At 50.0% G+C, this 17,668-nt stretch overlaps 1 protein-coding gene across 1 annotated transcript; it reads right to left on the bottom strand.

Moving 5' to 3' along the window:
* Positions 1–825: 825 nt before the first annotated feature.
* DNAJC7 (DnaJ heat shock protein family (Hsp40) member C7) lies at positions 826–17,631 on the bottom strand. Its single transcript, XM_030256250.4, has 14 exons — positions 17,390–17,631; positions 9,883–9,971; positions 9,515–9,639; positions 9,315–9,428; positions 8,941–9,015; positions 7,334–7,452; positions 6,229–6,382; positions 5,030–5,194; positions 3,941–4,032; positions 2,792–2,865; positions 2,308–2,454; positions 1,957–2,109; positions 1,433–1,495; positions 826–1,118 (listed from the first exon to the last, which is right to left on the bottom strand). The coding sequence occupies exons 1-14, from the start codon at positions 17,614–17,616 to the stop codon at positions 1,081–1,083; spliced, it is 1,635 nt and encodes a 544-aa protein (XP_030112110.2). The 5' UTR covers positions 17,617–17,631; the 3' UTR covers positions 826–1,080.
* Positions 17,632–17,668: the final 37 nt, after the last annotated feature.

Genomic DNA, 17,668 nt, shown 5'->3' with positions numbered 1-17,668 from the left:
CCACCAGGACACAGCTCCAGGCTGGAAGCTCATCCATCCCTCCAGCGCCTGTCCTGACACTGCACAAGACAAAGTACAGACTGTCAGTTCACAGCTGGACTTTGCATTTTCTTGCTGCTTTGGAGGAGTAAATCACTGCCAGAGGAAAACCACTCAAACAGGTTAACTAAACACACAGCTGCTGCACACCAAGAGCTCGGCGCTGCAGGTCCCAAACCACCCACAATCCCTGCCTGGAATTCACCTGGCATTGAAAGACTCACCCATGTCATGGATCAGAAACAGGAAATCACACATCAAGCTCAACAAAATCAAGTTTAGCACAAATATAAAATATTCAAGTGGATTAATTTAAAAAAGTACAGTGAAGGAATTCAGCCCAGAGCAAATTCAATATTCCCTTAAACAGGACAATCTTGGGAACACAAAGCCCTTAATTCCAGCTGCATCACAGGGAATTCTCACATAAGCTGCCCTTTAAAGCAGCATTTCTCTGATACAGAATTGTAAGCTCACATATTATCACGGAAGTTTAATGCCCAAGTGGGCCTTGCTGGGAGAACCATGGAAAAAAAAAGAAATAAAAAGAGACGAGAAGCCAGGCTTGCAGGTGAAATGGGATTGTATGAAACTGGATTGAGCCTTGGCAGTATTTCCAAAAGATTAAGATAACTTACAAGTTACTCAAAACCCTGGACATGCTGCTTTGGAAGCAACCAGAACAAGCCAGGAATTCTTTCTCCCTCACACATGTGGAGATTCTGGGAAGATTCCAGGAAATCCTCTGTGTTGAGGGGCAGAAGCAGCTGAAAGCACGGGCCAGCATGAAGGGACCAAAAGATTCAAAGCTTTATTTATTTTTTTTTAATAAAGTTAACAATAAAACAAAATTCACAAGCCTTCCCCTCCTGAGCTGGTTTCCTCTTCACACACACAACACACAAACAGAGGCTCCAACCCAGAAATGAAACTGCTCTAAGGACAACGAGACGTGATGGAGGAGGAGTCTGGGGCTGTCCGTATTCGAGGTTAAAAGAAGCAGATCAGGTATGTGTGGTTTGATTTGTGTTTGTTTGCTTCTTAGCCAAACTGGAAAAAGAAATTTCCAGGCCCAGAAGCTGAAAAAGAAAATGGAAGATAATCAGGACTTTTCAAATCCAAATTGGTTTAGTGCAATCCTAAGCAGCACATGGATGGCCCAGCCCACACACAGCTCCAGAATGAGGAGTGCCCAAGTTTGTGGCTTTGGAACCCAGAAGAACCAGAACCAGCCACCCAGCTCACATTGTGCAGGTAGAACTTGGAAATAGCTCTTGGATTTGTGCAACAGCCAAATGCTCTCCTCAAGCAGCACATCCACTGGGAGCCCCAGCTGCCCTGCCAGGGGATCTGTGTACTTACGCTTCCACAGCTGGGAGAACATCTCACCTACCTTCAAAGCTGAAGCCTCCTGGCCCACTGAAGAAGGCCTTGAAGATGTTATTTGGATCAAATTCTACAGGGAAGAAAAGGAATTCATGAGCTGCAGTGAAACAACCATCACATTCCCACAGTTCAGAAGCTGTCAGCTCACTGAGGCTCCAGAGAGTGTCTCAGAAGGGGACACAGGGCTGGCTCCCAGCACCTGGGGCCATGTAGTGACCACAAACAGGTAGGACAGCTGTCCCAGAGAGAACCAGCCACGGGGCAGCCTAAGGATCTGGATAAGCAGCATTTAGGGACTCACAATTACACGTTTACCACATCCTGTGACAGATTACTGCCCACCAGCTGAGCCAAACCCACCCGTGTCCCAGCCTGCTCCCAGCTAGAACCACTCAGTGCAGCCCTCCCATCCCAATGTTAAATCAAGTAAATTCATGAACCATTCCCAACAGCAGGCTTGCTCCAGGCAGACTCTAAAGTGTCTGATTTTGTTAAAGGCTGCCATGGCAGAGTATTGTAAAAAACACTGACCTCCCATGTTTAATCCATCCTCTTCCAAATCCTGCCCACTGTCATAGCGGGCCTTCTTCTTGGGATCTGACAGGATGGTAAAGGCTTCACCAACCTCCTTAAATTTCTTCTCTTCTTCCTTCTGTACTTCTGCACTTGCTCCACTGTGTCTGTCTGGGGATACACAAACAAGCAGGAAAAAGCTTTTAATTTCTAGTGGAAATGGATAATGTTAAACACTCCCAAGTTCCTGTCCCAGAACATGCTCCAGATCTGTGGGGTCAGAGCTGCTATTTCCAGAAATTCCTTCTTCCACACGCATTTCTACCTCAGCGATGGCTACACAGGGCACATGAGGACTGCTGTGGGTACCTGGATGGTGCATTAGTGCTCGTTTCCTGTAAGCCTTCTTGATCTCATCTTCAGAGGCATTTTTGTTCACCCCCAGGATTTTGTAGTAGTCTTTCCGTTTGCTCTTTTTCAGTTCCACTTGTGCATTCTTTAGCAGCTGCTTGTGTTCTGGAAAGAAGCACAACACCAGAGGGGAGGAGTTACTGCACCCCTTCCACTTCAGGCCACTCAAAAAGCAAGGGGACAGTCAACACAAGAACCAAAACCAGACATTCTGAACCCAGTGCACTGCCTTGGACACAAGCTGAATTATCACCTCAGCATTCAGAGCTGGGAGAGAAACCAGACCAGAGACAGGGATTCCAGTGCTTCTGAGGGCTTCTCCATATTGTCCTGCTGGGGTATTAGGCTGCAAATCACAACATATTGTAGGGGAAAAAAGGAACAACAAAAATAATGCCAGTTCAGGGAAACTTGTGCACACACAGAGTGCCTTTGTGCTCACCTTTTGTTTTCTCTGTCTGATAAACCTTCTCATAGTCTCTTACAGCATCTTCATATTGCTCTGTGTCCATGTAACTGTGGAAAGAAACACTGGTGGTCAAGATGTCCTTCACAGGAACATCAGAAGGAGTTCAGTACAGGCTGTCTGGGTGGATGTGGATTAAGAGAAGAGCTCCAGACTGCAGCAGACCTCAGAGGAGCCCACACAGGGCTACTGCTGGGAGCCCTGACACTTGAGGGAAGCCCTGTCACAGGAACCTGCACTCTGGGCTCCAAGGGTACACTGTAACCCTCCTTTGGCAGCACAAACTCTGCTTTAACAACCTGATAATTCTCATACGCAGCTGCAGGAACTGATCCCAGCCAGCTTGAGCTCCAGGAAGCTGGTGCAGGGTCAGAGCTGGCACAGAGCTTCACACTGGCAGTGCTGGTCAGGAATGACAATCCTGGCACCTCTGAGGGACACATGTCTGTCTGCTGCCCCTCAGCTTTACCCACACATTACCTACTCACTGTAACGTAGCAATTACAGAGATGGGAGGTTGGAAAAGATTGATCTTGGAGGTCTTTTTCAATCTCTGTTTCAATCACTGTAAATTTGCAATTGCAGACATGGAGAGAGAGGGGCTCTCTGGAACAGAATGTCTATAAACACAGTCAGTGTCTATAAACACAGTAAGCTGAGTCAAGTCTTAGAACAAATCCTCCCTAAATCCTGTTCAGATCGCACATGAGGAAGAATTTCTTCACTGGAAGGGTGGTCAGGCATTCAAACTGGTTGCCCAGGGGGGTGGTGGAGTCACCATTCCAGGAGATGCTCATGGAACAACTGGATGTGGTACTCAGTGCTCTGGTCTACTTGACAAGACAGTAATTGGTCAAAGGTTGGTGCCAATGATTTTGGAGGTCTTTTCCAACCCAAATGATGCTATAAATACACCATCAAGAGGCAGTGCCAAATCCAGGCAGGCAGGAGAGGCCACAGGGAGTTAACCCCATCCCCTCAGCACCATAAGGAAGAGACTAAACTCAGGGGCCCACCCCTGCTACTCAGTCAAGCTGCAGATTTGTGATCCTGCCCCTCAGAGCTGCCAGGAGGACACTCCTGCCCACACGCCTGCCCAGGTGCCTGATGCCAAGGTGCACTCACCACTGTGCCCTCCTCAGGTAGGCTTTGACGTACGTGTCATCCAGCTTCACTGCGTTCGTGCAGTCGTCAATTGCTTCTTCAAGTTTCCTAAGCTACAACATCAGACACAAGTGAGTGAACCCCACACAGAGAACAAATTCTGCACCATGACTTTAGGCTAATGAATGGTGTGAAGAATCTGGGAAAATCTCACTGTTTTCTGTGTCTTGGTCTAGATTTTTTTTCCCAATTTTCCCCAAACACAGAGCTTTTGTTCTCTGGAAAAAAGATCAGAGGCTTGGCCAGTGACATGACAGAGCTATGTGGTGCTTCTGTGTAAGAAATGCACTCAAAACCAAGGACTTTCCTGATAACAATCCTAATTCTGTTTCCAAACTAATTCCTGGGCGGGAAGATAAACCTAAAAATATTTAAAAGAAATCTTTTTTAGAAAAAGTGTTTGTTTTCAGACACAAGCACGTAAGACCTCCATTATGTGGCCTCTAGCTCATCCCACTTCCCAGGTTTTGGGAACAGCCTGTGTCTCTCGACCAGGTGGGGGTGTCTGGGGAAGCAGCACCAACATTGGGACAGCTGAGGAAGAAAAATGCCCAGAGGACACAGGGTGGGAATTGGGAGCATTGTCACACGACTGGCTGTTTCTCTGGATAGTGCAGGACTAAAATTCAACAGCCAACTGAAGAGCTGGGGCTTTAAATTATGTTGGTATTTTTTTAACATAAAAACACAAAGCAAGATATGAGTTACAAGAAGAGTACGAAAATAAATCTGTTCATTCCTGAGAAGGAAACAAACAGACAGGAGTGCTTTTTGCTGACTAAGATAAGGCTAAAGCACGCCCCTCCTCTCCCTCCCACTCCGTGCAGCCCAAGTATCTGAGTTTTGTTTCTGCAGGAGTCACTGCTGGCTGTTGGGAACTGATCCAAGTGTTGTGCAAGCACAAAACCCTGAAACACTGCCCATGGCCTCAGAGATGCAGCTGCCCAGCAGCCAGGGGAGCCTGTGCTTTCCGGAATAACTGATCTGCAGTTTATCACTGCCATGGTGAGGGAAATGGCGACAGATACCTGCCAGGTGAACGTCCCTTACCTTTGAATTAACCGTCCCCCTGTTGCAGTAGAGTTTGGCATTTGTTTTGATATTATTTGGGTCTATTCCTAGTGCCTCTGTGTACAGTTCATACGCTAGTTTGTAGTTGCCTTTCTTGAATGCTTTATTCCCGTCTTCCTTCTTCGCTTTAAGTGCTTTGGCATTCTGAAAGGAAACACACCTGGGTAAGGACACGAGGTCAGGGGGCCAAGCACCTTCTTCAGCCACACAAGGGTCCTCAGACACAACAGTGCTAATCTGGTTTCACATATGGCTGAGGGATACAAGTCACAGCCTTCCTCCAGCAGCTGAAATGATCTCACTTTGCCTTTCCTCCAAGAGAAGCACTAAGGAACAGCCAGTGCCAGTTCCAGGCATCCTCCACAGGAAAAAGGCTGCCTAATTTTTAAGAAGAAAACATGACAGTGCAGTAAATTTATAGATTAAGATAAAAGGAAGAGGGAGCTCACTTTTTGAGGGCACATGAACAAATCTAAAGTCAGTTGAAGAACCACACCAAGGAAGGAGCAACACAAAGGAACAGTGCTCTTGTCTTGATTTTTTAATATTTTCTAAAGTTTTTCAAGTTTACATTCCTGTAGTAAACTTTCTCACACAACTTTCTGTAAATAACTTATAGCTTTTATATTCTTTTATAGAAGAGGAGAAATTTGATCGACTGGTAATTTGCCTAGTGTCGTTGGAGAGGTGACACTTTCACCCTCTAATCTAGTGTCACCTTTGGAAAACTAAAAATGTTGGAGTCAAAAATAAACTTCCCCTTTTTACCTTCACAACAACAGAGGTGTACATCGTGTTTGCTCGTGTCCAATAGTAACACAGTGTTAAATGAAAGTCAGGGTATTGGCCTGGATTTTGGACCTGAAAGTCAGGAGTTCCTTTAAAATCAATGTATCTGGTTTTATTGCTCCTCTATCTGAGCAGGGAACAAATAAGAGTGAAGGGGTGGCTGCCGCAAAGAATGACAATCTGCTGAGAAACAGTTTCTAGGAGCTTGGTTTTATCTGAGGCAGCAGCTGGTTGTCTTTGGGAAGGGTTGGACAAACTGCCTGCTCCTGGAGATCCGGGAAAGGCAATGATGAGGGAGGGAGAAGGGATTGATCCAGCAGAACCAAACTTGGGTGGGTTTAAAAAAACCCAAATCCCGGTGATTTTTCAGCCGCATCTGCACCACTTACCCGGCAGGCAAGACAGGCTTTCTCGTGGTCGGGGGCCATCCTGAGGGCCTGCACGAAGAACTGCACGGCCTTCTCGATGCAGTCCTCGTAGTACAGGCACAGCCCGCGCACGTACAGCGCGTCGGCGTTCGTCGAGTCCATCCGCAGGATATCGCTGCAACACACAGCAACAAAGGACATCCTCCCTGCTCCCGCCTCCTTCTGACCCCCACATGCACCTTCCTCCACTGAGGTACCTGTGGGAACCCAGGGCTTCCCTCTGGCTGCCCCGGCAGGGGTCAGGAACCCCCCTGGACAGAGCCCCCAGAGACACTGTCTGTGATCTCTGTCCATGGAAAAGAGTTTTCAATCTTACAGGATGAATTACAAGCTCTGAGTGTTTGATATGAGTAATAATTAAGTGTGGCACAGGTGCAAAAGTAAAATTTTAGGATTCTAGATAAGGAGTTCAAACAGGACAAGATGGAGGAAATTGGGTGTGCCTTGTCCTTTTTCTCCTTCTTCATGCCCTCCATGTTTCACTGTGGTGTTGGCATTTTTCTGTTGGTTCAGGCTGGGGACACACTGTCCAACGTAGGTGACAGATATTGGCACGTTATTGTAAATCCAGCACAGGTAGTTTGTGGTATTTAATGTTTGTACCATCCCACTGAGGGCAGAGCCCCACACGCTGCCCTGCAGGACAGAGCTGCGGCAGGGCAGCAGAACATGTTAGAGATAAACAGAATAAACTACCTTGAAACCAGCACAGACGAATTATGGCTTCTTCTTTGGCAGCGGGGCTGACAGACAAAGACTTTCTACAATCTCAGAATCATCAACACCACAGATTCCGACAGGTACCCAGTTATTTTAACAAGTCTGTGGTACAGGTAAGGCGAAAGGACAAAAGGCTCCTCAAGGAGGATGGCTGGTTGTGAATGGGGTCTGGATGCAGCTTCCCAGGAAGATTAATGAGGATAAATTCACTCACTCCCCTCCTCACCACAACATGCACTAAGGAATATTTGTATTTTATATTCCCGCGTTTATTCCAGGCACGGAGCACAGGCAGCAGCCAGGACAGCCCACCAGGTGCTCTCAGCCCCAGCCCTGGGACACTCACCTGGCCACAGACTGTGCCTCGGGGTACCGGCCCAGCAGCGCCAAACACTCAGCCTTGAGGATTTTGAACCGGTGACACGCGGGAGCGAACTCCAAAGCACGATCCATGCAAAACACAACCTGGGGTGGGAGAAAGCACAGCCATGAGCCCAGCAAAGAGCCAAGGGCCTGGTCTGAACAGCTGGCCCATGCTTGAGGTTTGTGTTTGACCAGGAAGGCGAGCGTGCAGACACCCACCTCCACTGCTGCAGGAGACACGTTGCATTGGAAAATTTTCCTCATATGCAGGTTGTGCTTTTCAAAGGGCTTTGTGTGCCAAGGTCTGAGGCATCTGCTGCATTATTATGACAGAGCACTACACAAACTCAAGGGACACCTGTAAGAGGTCCATCCCTTTAACTACTCTTCTAAACTGCAAGCCCTAAAGAAAGGGCCAAGAAGGACAATCCTGGCCCTGTTTCCTGCAGTATAAAGCCATGTGGGAGGGACAGAAATTCAATAGATTGAGACAGTTTGGACTGGACAAAACACAAAAAAGTACAGTGCAAGGACTGATCTTCCACTGGCCTGACAGCCATGGGCAGGGTGAGCTAATGGGTCTTTTCCATCCCTGCACTCTGGTGGGGACATCTGTGCAAGAACGGGGCATTGTTCCCCAAGGTTCATCTGCTCCTCAGCCCGTGACATCACGGGGCCCTGCTGTGGGAAGCACTGTGCTCCAGAGCCAAGGGCTCCTGGGTGAGGCAGGAGCAGCTCTCCAGAAACAAAGATCACGTTTCATGTTAGGATCCCCAGTGAAGTGGGGAAGTGGGGGACAGATGCAGATGCCCAGGACGTGCAATGCAGGCAGGGCAATTCCTACACAGGAAACTCAGATTGATTACACATCCCATTTGCTCCTCAGAAACAGGTGATACAAAGCTGGGATTTACCCTTCCAAAATCTTGAGCTTAGCCTATGAGTGACCTGAACAATGAGCTCAATGTACTGGACAATCGTTTTTCTGGGATAAATCTGAGCCTTACATGCATCCACTGCACAGAAACAGTTGCATGAGAAGTGCTTGGTGCCTTTCAGATTTCATGCTGTCATTTCTCTTTCTATCAGATCAGTACCAGTTGCATCCTGTTACAATCCTTGGGAAGAAAGATTTGGAAGCTGTAAGGAGAATGCCCCATGCAGATCTGCATTCCTCCTTGTATGACCCTCAATGGCACACAGCACAGCTTTTTTTAATTTTTTTTTCTTTTAAAGAGTTGAGAAAGAAGAATCCTGGATATACATTTCAGAAGCAAAGCGTGATCAAATGCTGCTGCTAACAAAATCCATCTCAAACAGCTCAATCATGACTCTACTCACCCTACAAAGCAAACACTGACAGAGGGTTGGCCTGAGCCAGTCATCTCCTCACTTGTCATTCGGTCAGTGCTCAGGAAGAACGAGCTCTGCCACTTTCACAGCTGACACAATTCACCAGCCAGCCCTGCTCCAACTGATGTGGCACAGCACCTCCCAAATACCCAGCCAGGAAACCTGCCACACACCTGCCTGGGACATGTCAAACACACCAGTTCTTATATATTACCACACCAAACAAGTTCATCTCACCTTCCTGAAATCCCGTTTCTCAAAATCCACTTCAGCTATTTTTTCATACTCAAGCACAGTCGTGGCATTCTTCAGCTGAAAGACAGAACACACGAGTGCTGCAGGACAGTCTCTGCTCTGAAATGCCACCAATCCCTAAATGTCAGAGCCAAAACTACTGCAGACCATGGACCAATAATGCAGATGACATTAATACTTTTGCCAGCATTAAAATCAGTTTGAAATAAAGTGACTGAACTGAGAGTCCAGGAAAATGTACCATGTGAAAGAGACACAGGAGTGGCAGCTGCCTTACACTGCTCTCCATTTCTCCTTTGGCCAGCTCAGCCTCCTCAGCATCTACTGGGAATAGTTAAATCTGAAGAGCCTCTTACCTCCTGCTGTGCCTGGCTATTCTTATGATCCAGTTCTAAAACTCGTTGAAAGCAGCGGCTGGCAGCCATGGCATTCCCTAGGGAAAGGTGGCACTTCCCTTCCCGGAGATGGCCCTGGGGACACAGGGAACAGGGAGTTGCAAGAGCTGGAGCAGGTGCAGACAAGGGACTGAATGAGGTGCTTGAAGTTCTCCACGTACCCGTACAAAGCTGTCATCCAACCTGACTGACTGCTGAGCGTCCTCCAGGGCTTCTCGGAACCTCCCCAACATCATGAGTGTGGCAGCTCTGTTCCCATAATAACTGGCATTATTGGGACATGTATCTGGAGACAATGCAAGACTCGCTATCAGCGTAATGCAGCAGCTGCACAACTCCTGGCACTTAAGAACATTGGCCCTGACTGGCATTATTGATCTGGTGACATTTCCCAAGGTAATTAAAGCAGGCAAGAGGTTTTCATTCAGCATGTGCTGTCAGAAACCCCACTGCTGTGTTTGAAATCAGCAACCAGCTCCAATTTTAGACATGGTATTCAGTAAAGATTGGTATTATCAGCTGTTCTCACCTATGGCTTTTGTGTAGTAGTTGAACGCTTCATTGTAATCTTTCTTGGCATAGTATGCATTTCCCTGCTCCTTGAATGCTTCTGCTTCTCTGAAAGGAAGCAAAACACCACATTTTCAGAAGAACTGAGCACCAGACAGATTGTGACCATGGCAAGCATTAGACCCCCAAGCAGTAGAACTGTTTAATGCTGCAAATTTAAGCTGGTTCTTGTGAGATCTCCTCAGCACACACTGCCCAGCACACCCCATTTCCTGCTGGCTCCCAGGTACTTCAGCGCTTTACCCAGGATACTCAGTGATATTTCCTGGCCAAATTTTACAGGGATGTAAGAGAAGCCTAAAGCCACCTTTGAGTCCCCTCAGAGTCCAGCAGAACTCCCTGGTATGGAGTTCACCCAACAGCCTCCTCCTGCAAGGTGCTGCATCTCAGAACAAAAGAGATAGTGCTGGCTCTTTCAGGAGTCCCACATACTTACAAACCAGAGCCAAGAACAATTTCCACATTCAAAAGACAGCTAAATCAAAGAGAAATATGGGTACAAGCCTGCAACAGAAGCCTGGCACTGCCTTGGCAACAGGTCTAGAAATAGTCCTCACACTCAAGAGCAAGCATTTGCAGAGACAGTTTGGGACATTTAAAAACACACAACATATGGTTTAAAGTAGCTTCCCTTAAACTCTCGAAAGCAAAGCTTCCCCTGAGGGAAACCAAGGCCCTTCTCTTCCCTCATCTCCCTTCAGCCTTTCACCTTCACAGGGCAAGAGGGAGAGCACATCACGGTGATGGAACAGAGAATGTGAGCAGTGCTCAGCAGGCTGACCTGGGAGAGAACAAAGGGAATTGTGTTGGAACTAGTTCCCATGTTTTCAGCCTTGCTCAGGCTGCCATTGGCCATTCCCACACAACCAGCTCATGCAGAGGTTGTTTTCACAGAGCCATCACAGATTTCCCAGCTGGCAGAACAATGGACACTGGGAGCTGGGAAGTGTGCTCTTCACTTTCAGTTTTAAGTTTTGCTGTATGCTTCATCCCAGCCAAGTCCAGTCACAGTCCTGTTGGAGTTAAACCCTGGGAGAAGATGAGATGGGTGAGAACTGTGGCACAGCAAGGGGCAGCACCCACTGCACCCCAAGGGCCTTGTGTGGGCTCCAGGGCCAGCTCCTCTCACCCCTGCTCCAGAAAATGATGAACTGGTCCACTGGAGATGGGAAACTGCCATCCCTCCTCTGCCACAGCCCGCCCAGCATCACACCTGAGGCAGGTGCTGCAGCCTGGCTTTTCCTCAGGAACTAGGACCCACCAGAGTCCCAGGAGCTCTGCACTCTCCCAGCTACACTGATGTGCAATAAGAATACGCCTGTGGGATGGATCCATATCACAAACATGTGGATGCAAACTCTGCATGATTAAAATGTTTCCAAACACAACCACCTTTTTTGAATATTACAGATCAAATATCTAAATACAGTGAAAAAACTTCTGCACTTTTGGAACCTGGGCAGTAAAGAGTTTCACTGTTCTCTTGTTTCTGTAATCACAAATAGAAAAGAAAATCACAGATCCTATGAAAATTCCTTCCCTCAGGTCTTTGTTGTACAGTCTAAAGAAATGGGTGAACAGTCTTAATGGCAGGACTCACCTGAGCCACCACCAGAACCTGTCCAGCACAGTGGGCTGAATCACAAGTCTTTTAGCCATTTTACCTGTCCTTCATGAGGAATTACCATCTAATAGACACAGCTAAAGGCTGGCTGCCAGAGCGTCCCATCTGCCACAAACTGCTGGGAAGAGTTGGGGAAATGGGAGAAAGAAAACATAACCCTGGCGAAACAAATTTTCAGAAAGCACCAGCGCTTTGAGATGCCAGAGAAACACTCCCACACAAAGATTACTGTTTTCTACTCGTTTTTATTGGTCTGTTTTCCTTTTAAGCATTTTAATACAGATCAATGCATCAACAAGTCACAGAGCCTCGGGTGACACTGGCAGAAAGGAGAGCACAGGTATTTCTGCTACTTACATGGCCTAAGGCTTAACGATGAAGATTGTGAAAGCAAATCACCTCCACAGCAGGAAGGCAAAGGACCTGCTGGAGCTGTCAGGCTGGGCTGGAGCTCCAGCACCAGGACAGAAGCAGCTCTGCCCTGTTGTGCCCTGCTGACATAGAGAGCACACAGCCCTTGTTTACCATGGCTCTGGCTCCAACAAGGAGAAGTGCAGCCCTGATCTCACTGGGGATTGTTTCACCCCAACAGATGCTGTGCCCTGAATGAGCTCATTCTGCCTCCTGCGCTGCTGGGGCCTGCACTCCCCACTTGCTACTTTTGACACTGAAGAAGAATCGTGCTTTGCTAAAATACGCCCCCGGCTGAATGGGTGGCTTTGTGATGGCTCGGTGTCTTCACTGGGCTGCTCCATGCTGGACACAGAAACAGGGAAGAGCTACACCAAGGAGCTGGGTAAGAAGCTTGTCTTTCATCACTCACATGCACCACACGCACAGGAGGGGCTGGCTGGCGGGAGTGATTCTTCTTGCGAGCGAGGCAATTATTTTTTTCTCTTTTATGGTATCTCTCAGAATCTCTAATACTTAAAATACTTTGGTCCCAGTCACCCCAGAGAACCAGCCACCATGGAATCATTTGGGTTGCCTTGACACTGATCACCACCTTGTTAACCAGACCAGAGAGCACCGAGTGTCACGTCCAGTCACTCCTCGAACATCTCCAGTGATGGGGACTCCAACTGCTCCCTGGGCAATGCCTGACAACTCTTTCTGTGAAGAAATTCCACCTGACATCCAACCCAAACCTCTTCTGGCACAGCTGGAGACCACGGAAGACAAGCAGCAGCTGCGTGTGCTGATGGTCCCTCACACGCTCAGGCTCTGAGGATGGAGCTCGCTGCCTGCCTGGGGAGAGAGGAACCAGCACAAGGCTCCTTCTCCTCCCTGTGCCCTGTGAAAGCTCAGCCCCTGCTCGTTCCCAGCACAGCAGCTCTCAGAGAAGCCATCCTGCACACAGTGACACAATCCCACGCTTGCCTAACAACTCCTGCCTCCTCCTCAGAGCTTCCACACGCTGCCCCCGCTCGAGTGCCGATCGTGGCTTCCACCTCCCACTCCAGCTCCCAATGAGACTCCCGCAGACACCTGATTTTCTGTCATGGGAACCTTCAGGGATCTGTAACCCAGCAGCTCTTGATCCAGGTGTGCTGGCACAGCCCCTGGGCAGGGATGTGCCAAGGCAATACCACCAGTGACAGAAATCCAACACCTAAGCAAGTGGCAGAGTCACTATTTCCCAGCTCTCCTGACCCTCACTCCCACTTCACTGCCTGCCTCCATTATGAAATGGTGGCAAAACCCTAAAATAGACAGGATTTAAGGAAGGCTCCAAAATCCTATCCTGACCAAGTAATCTTTCCTGTTATGCTCTGGCAATTTTGTGCAGTTCTTGCAGAAGCTTTTCCATCAATAGGATATGGTGCCTTTATCAGGCATTTTTGGGGGTGAAATCCCACCCAGATTCTCAGCTGTCAGATGTGACTCAGCCGCTGGGGTAAAATAAGTTGGGTGATCTCAATTCAGTTTACAGCAGACAGATGTCTAGAGCTTAAAATTAGCCATCATGTTTGCCCATGGACATACAATACTCTCCCTTCCCTTCTTTCAGGACTTGGAAGAGAAACAAAACACTCCATGTGCCAGAAAGATACACAGGGAGCACTTTAGAGACTGGTCCTCGGGTGAGATATGACACTGAGTGAGGATTTAGGCATAAGGCAATATATATTTACAACTTCCTCATGAGGGGCTGCAGAGGGGCAAGCACTGAGCTCTTCTCTCTGGTGACCCCAGGGAATGGCTGGAGCTGGGTGAGGTTGGATTTTAGGAAAAAGTGCTTCCCCCAGAGGGTGTTTGGGCACTGGGACAGGCTCCTAGGGGCAGGGGACACACACACTCTGTGTGACAGGCTGCTGTGCCCTGCTGGGCAGTGCTGACACGCTGAGGACAGAGCAGAGCCTTTCCTGGCACATCAGCTCCCCCCAACGCAGCACAGACACCACGGCAGAGACTCCACACAGCCCCCAGCCCGGGAAATCCGAGTCTGGACACGCAAATATCGACACGGATGGGCCATGGACTCACCCAAAGGGCTGCCTTGAGCCTCCCTAAGAGCAGAGCTGAACCCAAACACACAAGGTGATCAAACCCTCAGAATGTTCCTCATAAACGAGGGCAAACGCCCAGGCCAAAAGAGCCACAAGAACCAAAATACAGCACAAGAAATCCAAGAACTGCCCCAAACCTTCCCTGCAGCCACGAGTGAGAACAGCAGCCGAGCCCCAGCTTTAATTGTGCCGTTATGTAATTCCCAGAGCTCAGAATTAACCTAATTCCCAGCAAAGGCCCCATCCCGCCTGGCAGGGCCACAGTGTAACTTTTGTGAAAAACCCATGGAAGGGTCTAGAATCAGCCTGAGTGCTTTTTTTGAAGGAAGCAATTCCTTTTGAATGAAGGAAGCCAACCAGCTTAAGAATTCCATGGGAAAACAACTGCATCTACATTATGATTCACCTCAAAAAAGCGCATTTTGTGTTAAGGAAATAGGTTGAAACTGTGGGTATGGATCACCTTTCCCTACTAGATAAAGCAACTGCCTAAGTTAGATATTTAAATACTCTGCAGATGCACGGGGAAGCAAACAACGACTCGAGTACCTTCTGCTGCTTCTGATATGATCATGAGATCATAAAATGATTCCAGATGAGTAAAATGGGCTGGTTTATCACCTGGGAAGTCCAAGTGCCCATTTACAGGCAGAAGAGGAACAGGAGAGCCTTCTCCAGGTTATCCCAGAAGGACCTGGTGCCCCTCAGATGATTCACCCCGCTCCTGCCAGCACTGCCCCAGAGCTGGCGAGCAATGACAATTATTCTGGAGGAGCCTCACTGAGATGCACCTCACCCCATGCACTGGAAAAGTCTCTTGGTGCTCACCAACACCTGACAAGCTCCAGGCAACACCTGCAGACCTGGCCAGGGACCCACAGCCTGGCCAGGCCCAGAACCTCCAGGACTCTGTGTGGGCCACTCCGTGCTCGTCACTTTGCTGTGGGAAATGTCAATGTCCCCACAGAGGCACCAACACATCCCAAACCTGCAGCAGGGGCTCTGCAATCTCCTAACAGTATTTTCCCAACAGCTGGGGGTATTGCTTTTTAAGAAAAGAAAGCTTCCAGATGCTCCAGTGCTGAAGAAGGAGCAGAAAGATCCAGCCTGGAGCATGCATGGGAGCCAGAACTCAGACGTGCCAGGAAGATGACAAGGAAATTCTCCCTGGCAAAGCTCCAGGGGCCCAAGCTCATAAAGCAGCTGGGAGCAGGGAAAAAATGCTCCCATGGGTGAGAAACATTTAAAATTAATGAAGAATCAAGTGAGTTTTTAGGGGTGGCCCAGTCCTGCTCATCAGCTGCTCCGCACTGGTGCACCAACGGATAAAATTAACACAATTACATCAACACTTTCTGCCAGGACCCCAACCATCCATGAGGCAGCAGCAGACAATAATTATCCTGTGACCACACTCCATTCCTGTGCCCTGGACACCCTGGGAGCCCTCTGGCATGTCTGCAGCTGCTTCAGGGTGTTAGTTACAGCCATTCTGAAATGCAGATCTCCCCTTTTGCTCGTTTTCTAAATTTCCAGTTTTATTAAGCCACAGAGAACAGAATCATGCATTTGGACAAGGTGAATCCTTGTCTAAATGCAAAATATCCATATTCTGCTATACTGTAATCCCTAAATGGAAATAACAGAACATGGAACCCTCATTGCTGAGTTATCATAAGGATTCTGAAAAGCTTTGCCCTTATTTTTGATTATTTTTACAGAAGTGAGTGCAGATACTCCCCAAAGGCTGCACCAAATCAGTGTGTCCCATGTGGAGCTCACCCAGCTCTTACCTGGCCTGGGATGTTTCACAAACACCCAACACCTTCTGAGGCTCCAACTCCACTCCCCAGTGCAGCAGTTATTGCTCTGATTTCCACGAGAGCAACTGAGCTACCGCAGCGAAAACAGGAAGGGCTAGGGTAGGGAAGAGGTTAATGCACAGAACTGCAGGGAAATCAGGGTGTGCAGGGCTGGCTCCTCCAGAGCAACACCAAGGAATCAGCTCCTGCCCATCTGGGTCCACTTCAGCACGGGAAAGGTGTAACATTCCCAGAAGAACATGAAAAGGAAACGTTGTGAAGGCACCTAATGAAAGCAGTGCACAGCACAGCCTCAGGAACGAAGAAAGGAGCTGGAGGTCACTACCTGCAGACACCTGTGCCTTCAGCCAGGGTTTTACCTCTGCGAATTTCCACCATTTCAAACGACACATTTCGCTTGCCCAAGGGGCAGGAGTGATGTGCCCACACAGGCCTGTCCCAGCCCCACAGGCTGGGCGATGCCCGTGCCCTGCGAGCCCCAAGTTCCTTCAGCAGCTCCTCCCTTCCTGCTCAGCAGGATCTCCCCAGGGAGCTGCTCCTCAGGCCTCAATTCCATAAAATCCCTTGAGCCATCAATGGGAGGCTGAAACCACCATTCCTCAGAGGCCACTTTTGGTTTTGCTTCTTCTTCATTCCACTGAATCATCCTCCAGAGCAAATGCCTCAGCTCCTCCAGGAACAGCTCTTTCCTTCCAGCTCCCTGGGACATGAACCAGCACCTGCCACTATGGAAAACCAGTGGAGTTGCCAGGACTTTCCCACAGCTCACTCACTCCTGGAGGGAAAACATGCAGGAAAGGTGGGGATCCCATCTTACCCTGCCTCAGGTGCCACTGCCAGCTCCCCCGGGCACGGTGCACCAGAGCACGGCAGGAACAAACCGGGAGCTCCGGGATGATGGAGCATTCCCGCAGCAGCGCTCTGCCCAAGGGGTCTTTCCCGTTTCCCACAGCAAGGCAGGCCAGAGTGGAACCCGCTCTGGGCAGGTCTCAAATGGAGCAGAACCAGGGGAATGGGGTGACGAAGCAGCAAAGGGTTCAGGAGTTTGGAGCTTCCTCTTCCCACGAGTTTAATCCTTCCCTCCCCAGGCAGGGGGAGGACGCGCTCCCTCGGCAGCGGTGAGGGTGTGTGCCCCGGGACACAGGTGTGAGCTGCACTGCTGGGACACGCCGCTAACGGGTGGATGTTCTAATCCCGGTGCACACGGCGGCGGCGGGAGCGCACCGGGACACACCGGCACCGCATCCCAAATCCAGCGGCTCCGGGCCCCGCCGCGTGCGGCCCGTGGCTGTGTGTGTGGCTGTCACCGCCCGCCGGGCCCCGCCGCGGAGCCCCGGGGCGCCGCCGCTCGCGGCCGGCCTGCACCGAGCACTCTGCCCGGGCAGGGACCGACCGCAGCTCCCGGCCCTGCGGAGCGCCGCGGCCCCGGGCCCTGCGGCACCCGCAGCCTCGCCGGGCCCACCGGCAGGGACAGGGGCCGCCCTTTCCCCGCCCGGGCCGCCGCTCTACCTGCGCGCCTCCTCGTCGCTGTCGGTCTCGCCGGGCCCGTCGGGCGCCGCCATGACCACATCGCACTCGGCCTCAGCCGCCGCCGCCGCCATCTTACCGCGCGGGGCTGGGCCGGACCGGGGCGGGGCGGGGCGGGGCGAGGGCCGGAACGGGCGGGACCTCCGCCGGTGGGGCGGGCCGGGGCCCGACCGGCAGGGGGCGCCCGCGGAGGAGCCCGGCGGCGGCATCGGGAGGGGCCGGTACCGGGAGGAGGGCGGAACTTGACCGGGCGGCGGGCGG

Source organism: Taeniopygia guttata, chromosome 27 (assembly GCF_048771995.1).
Source record: "Taeniopygia guttata chromosome 27, bTaeGut7.mat, whole genome shotgun sequence".
NCBI lineage: Eukaryota > Metazoa > Chordata > Aves > Passeriformes > Estrildidae > Taeniopygia > Taeniopygia guttata.
Note: the sequence above shows the minus strand (reverse complement) of the source record. Positions and strands in the feature narration are given on the sequence as shown.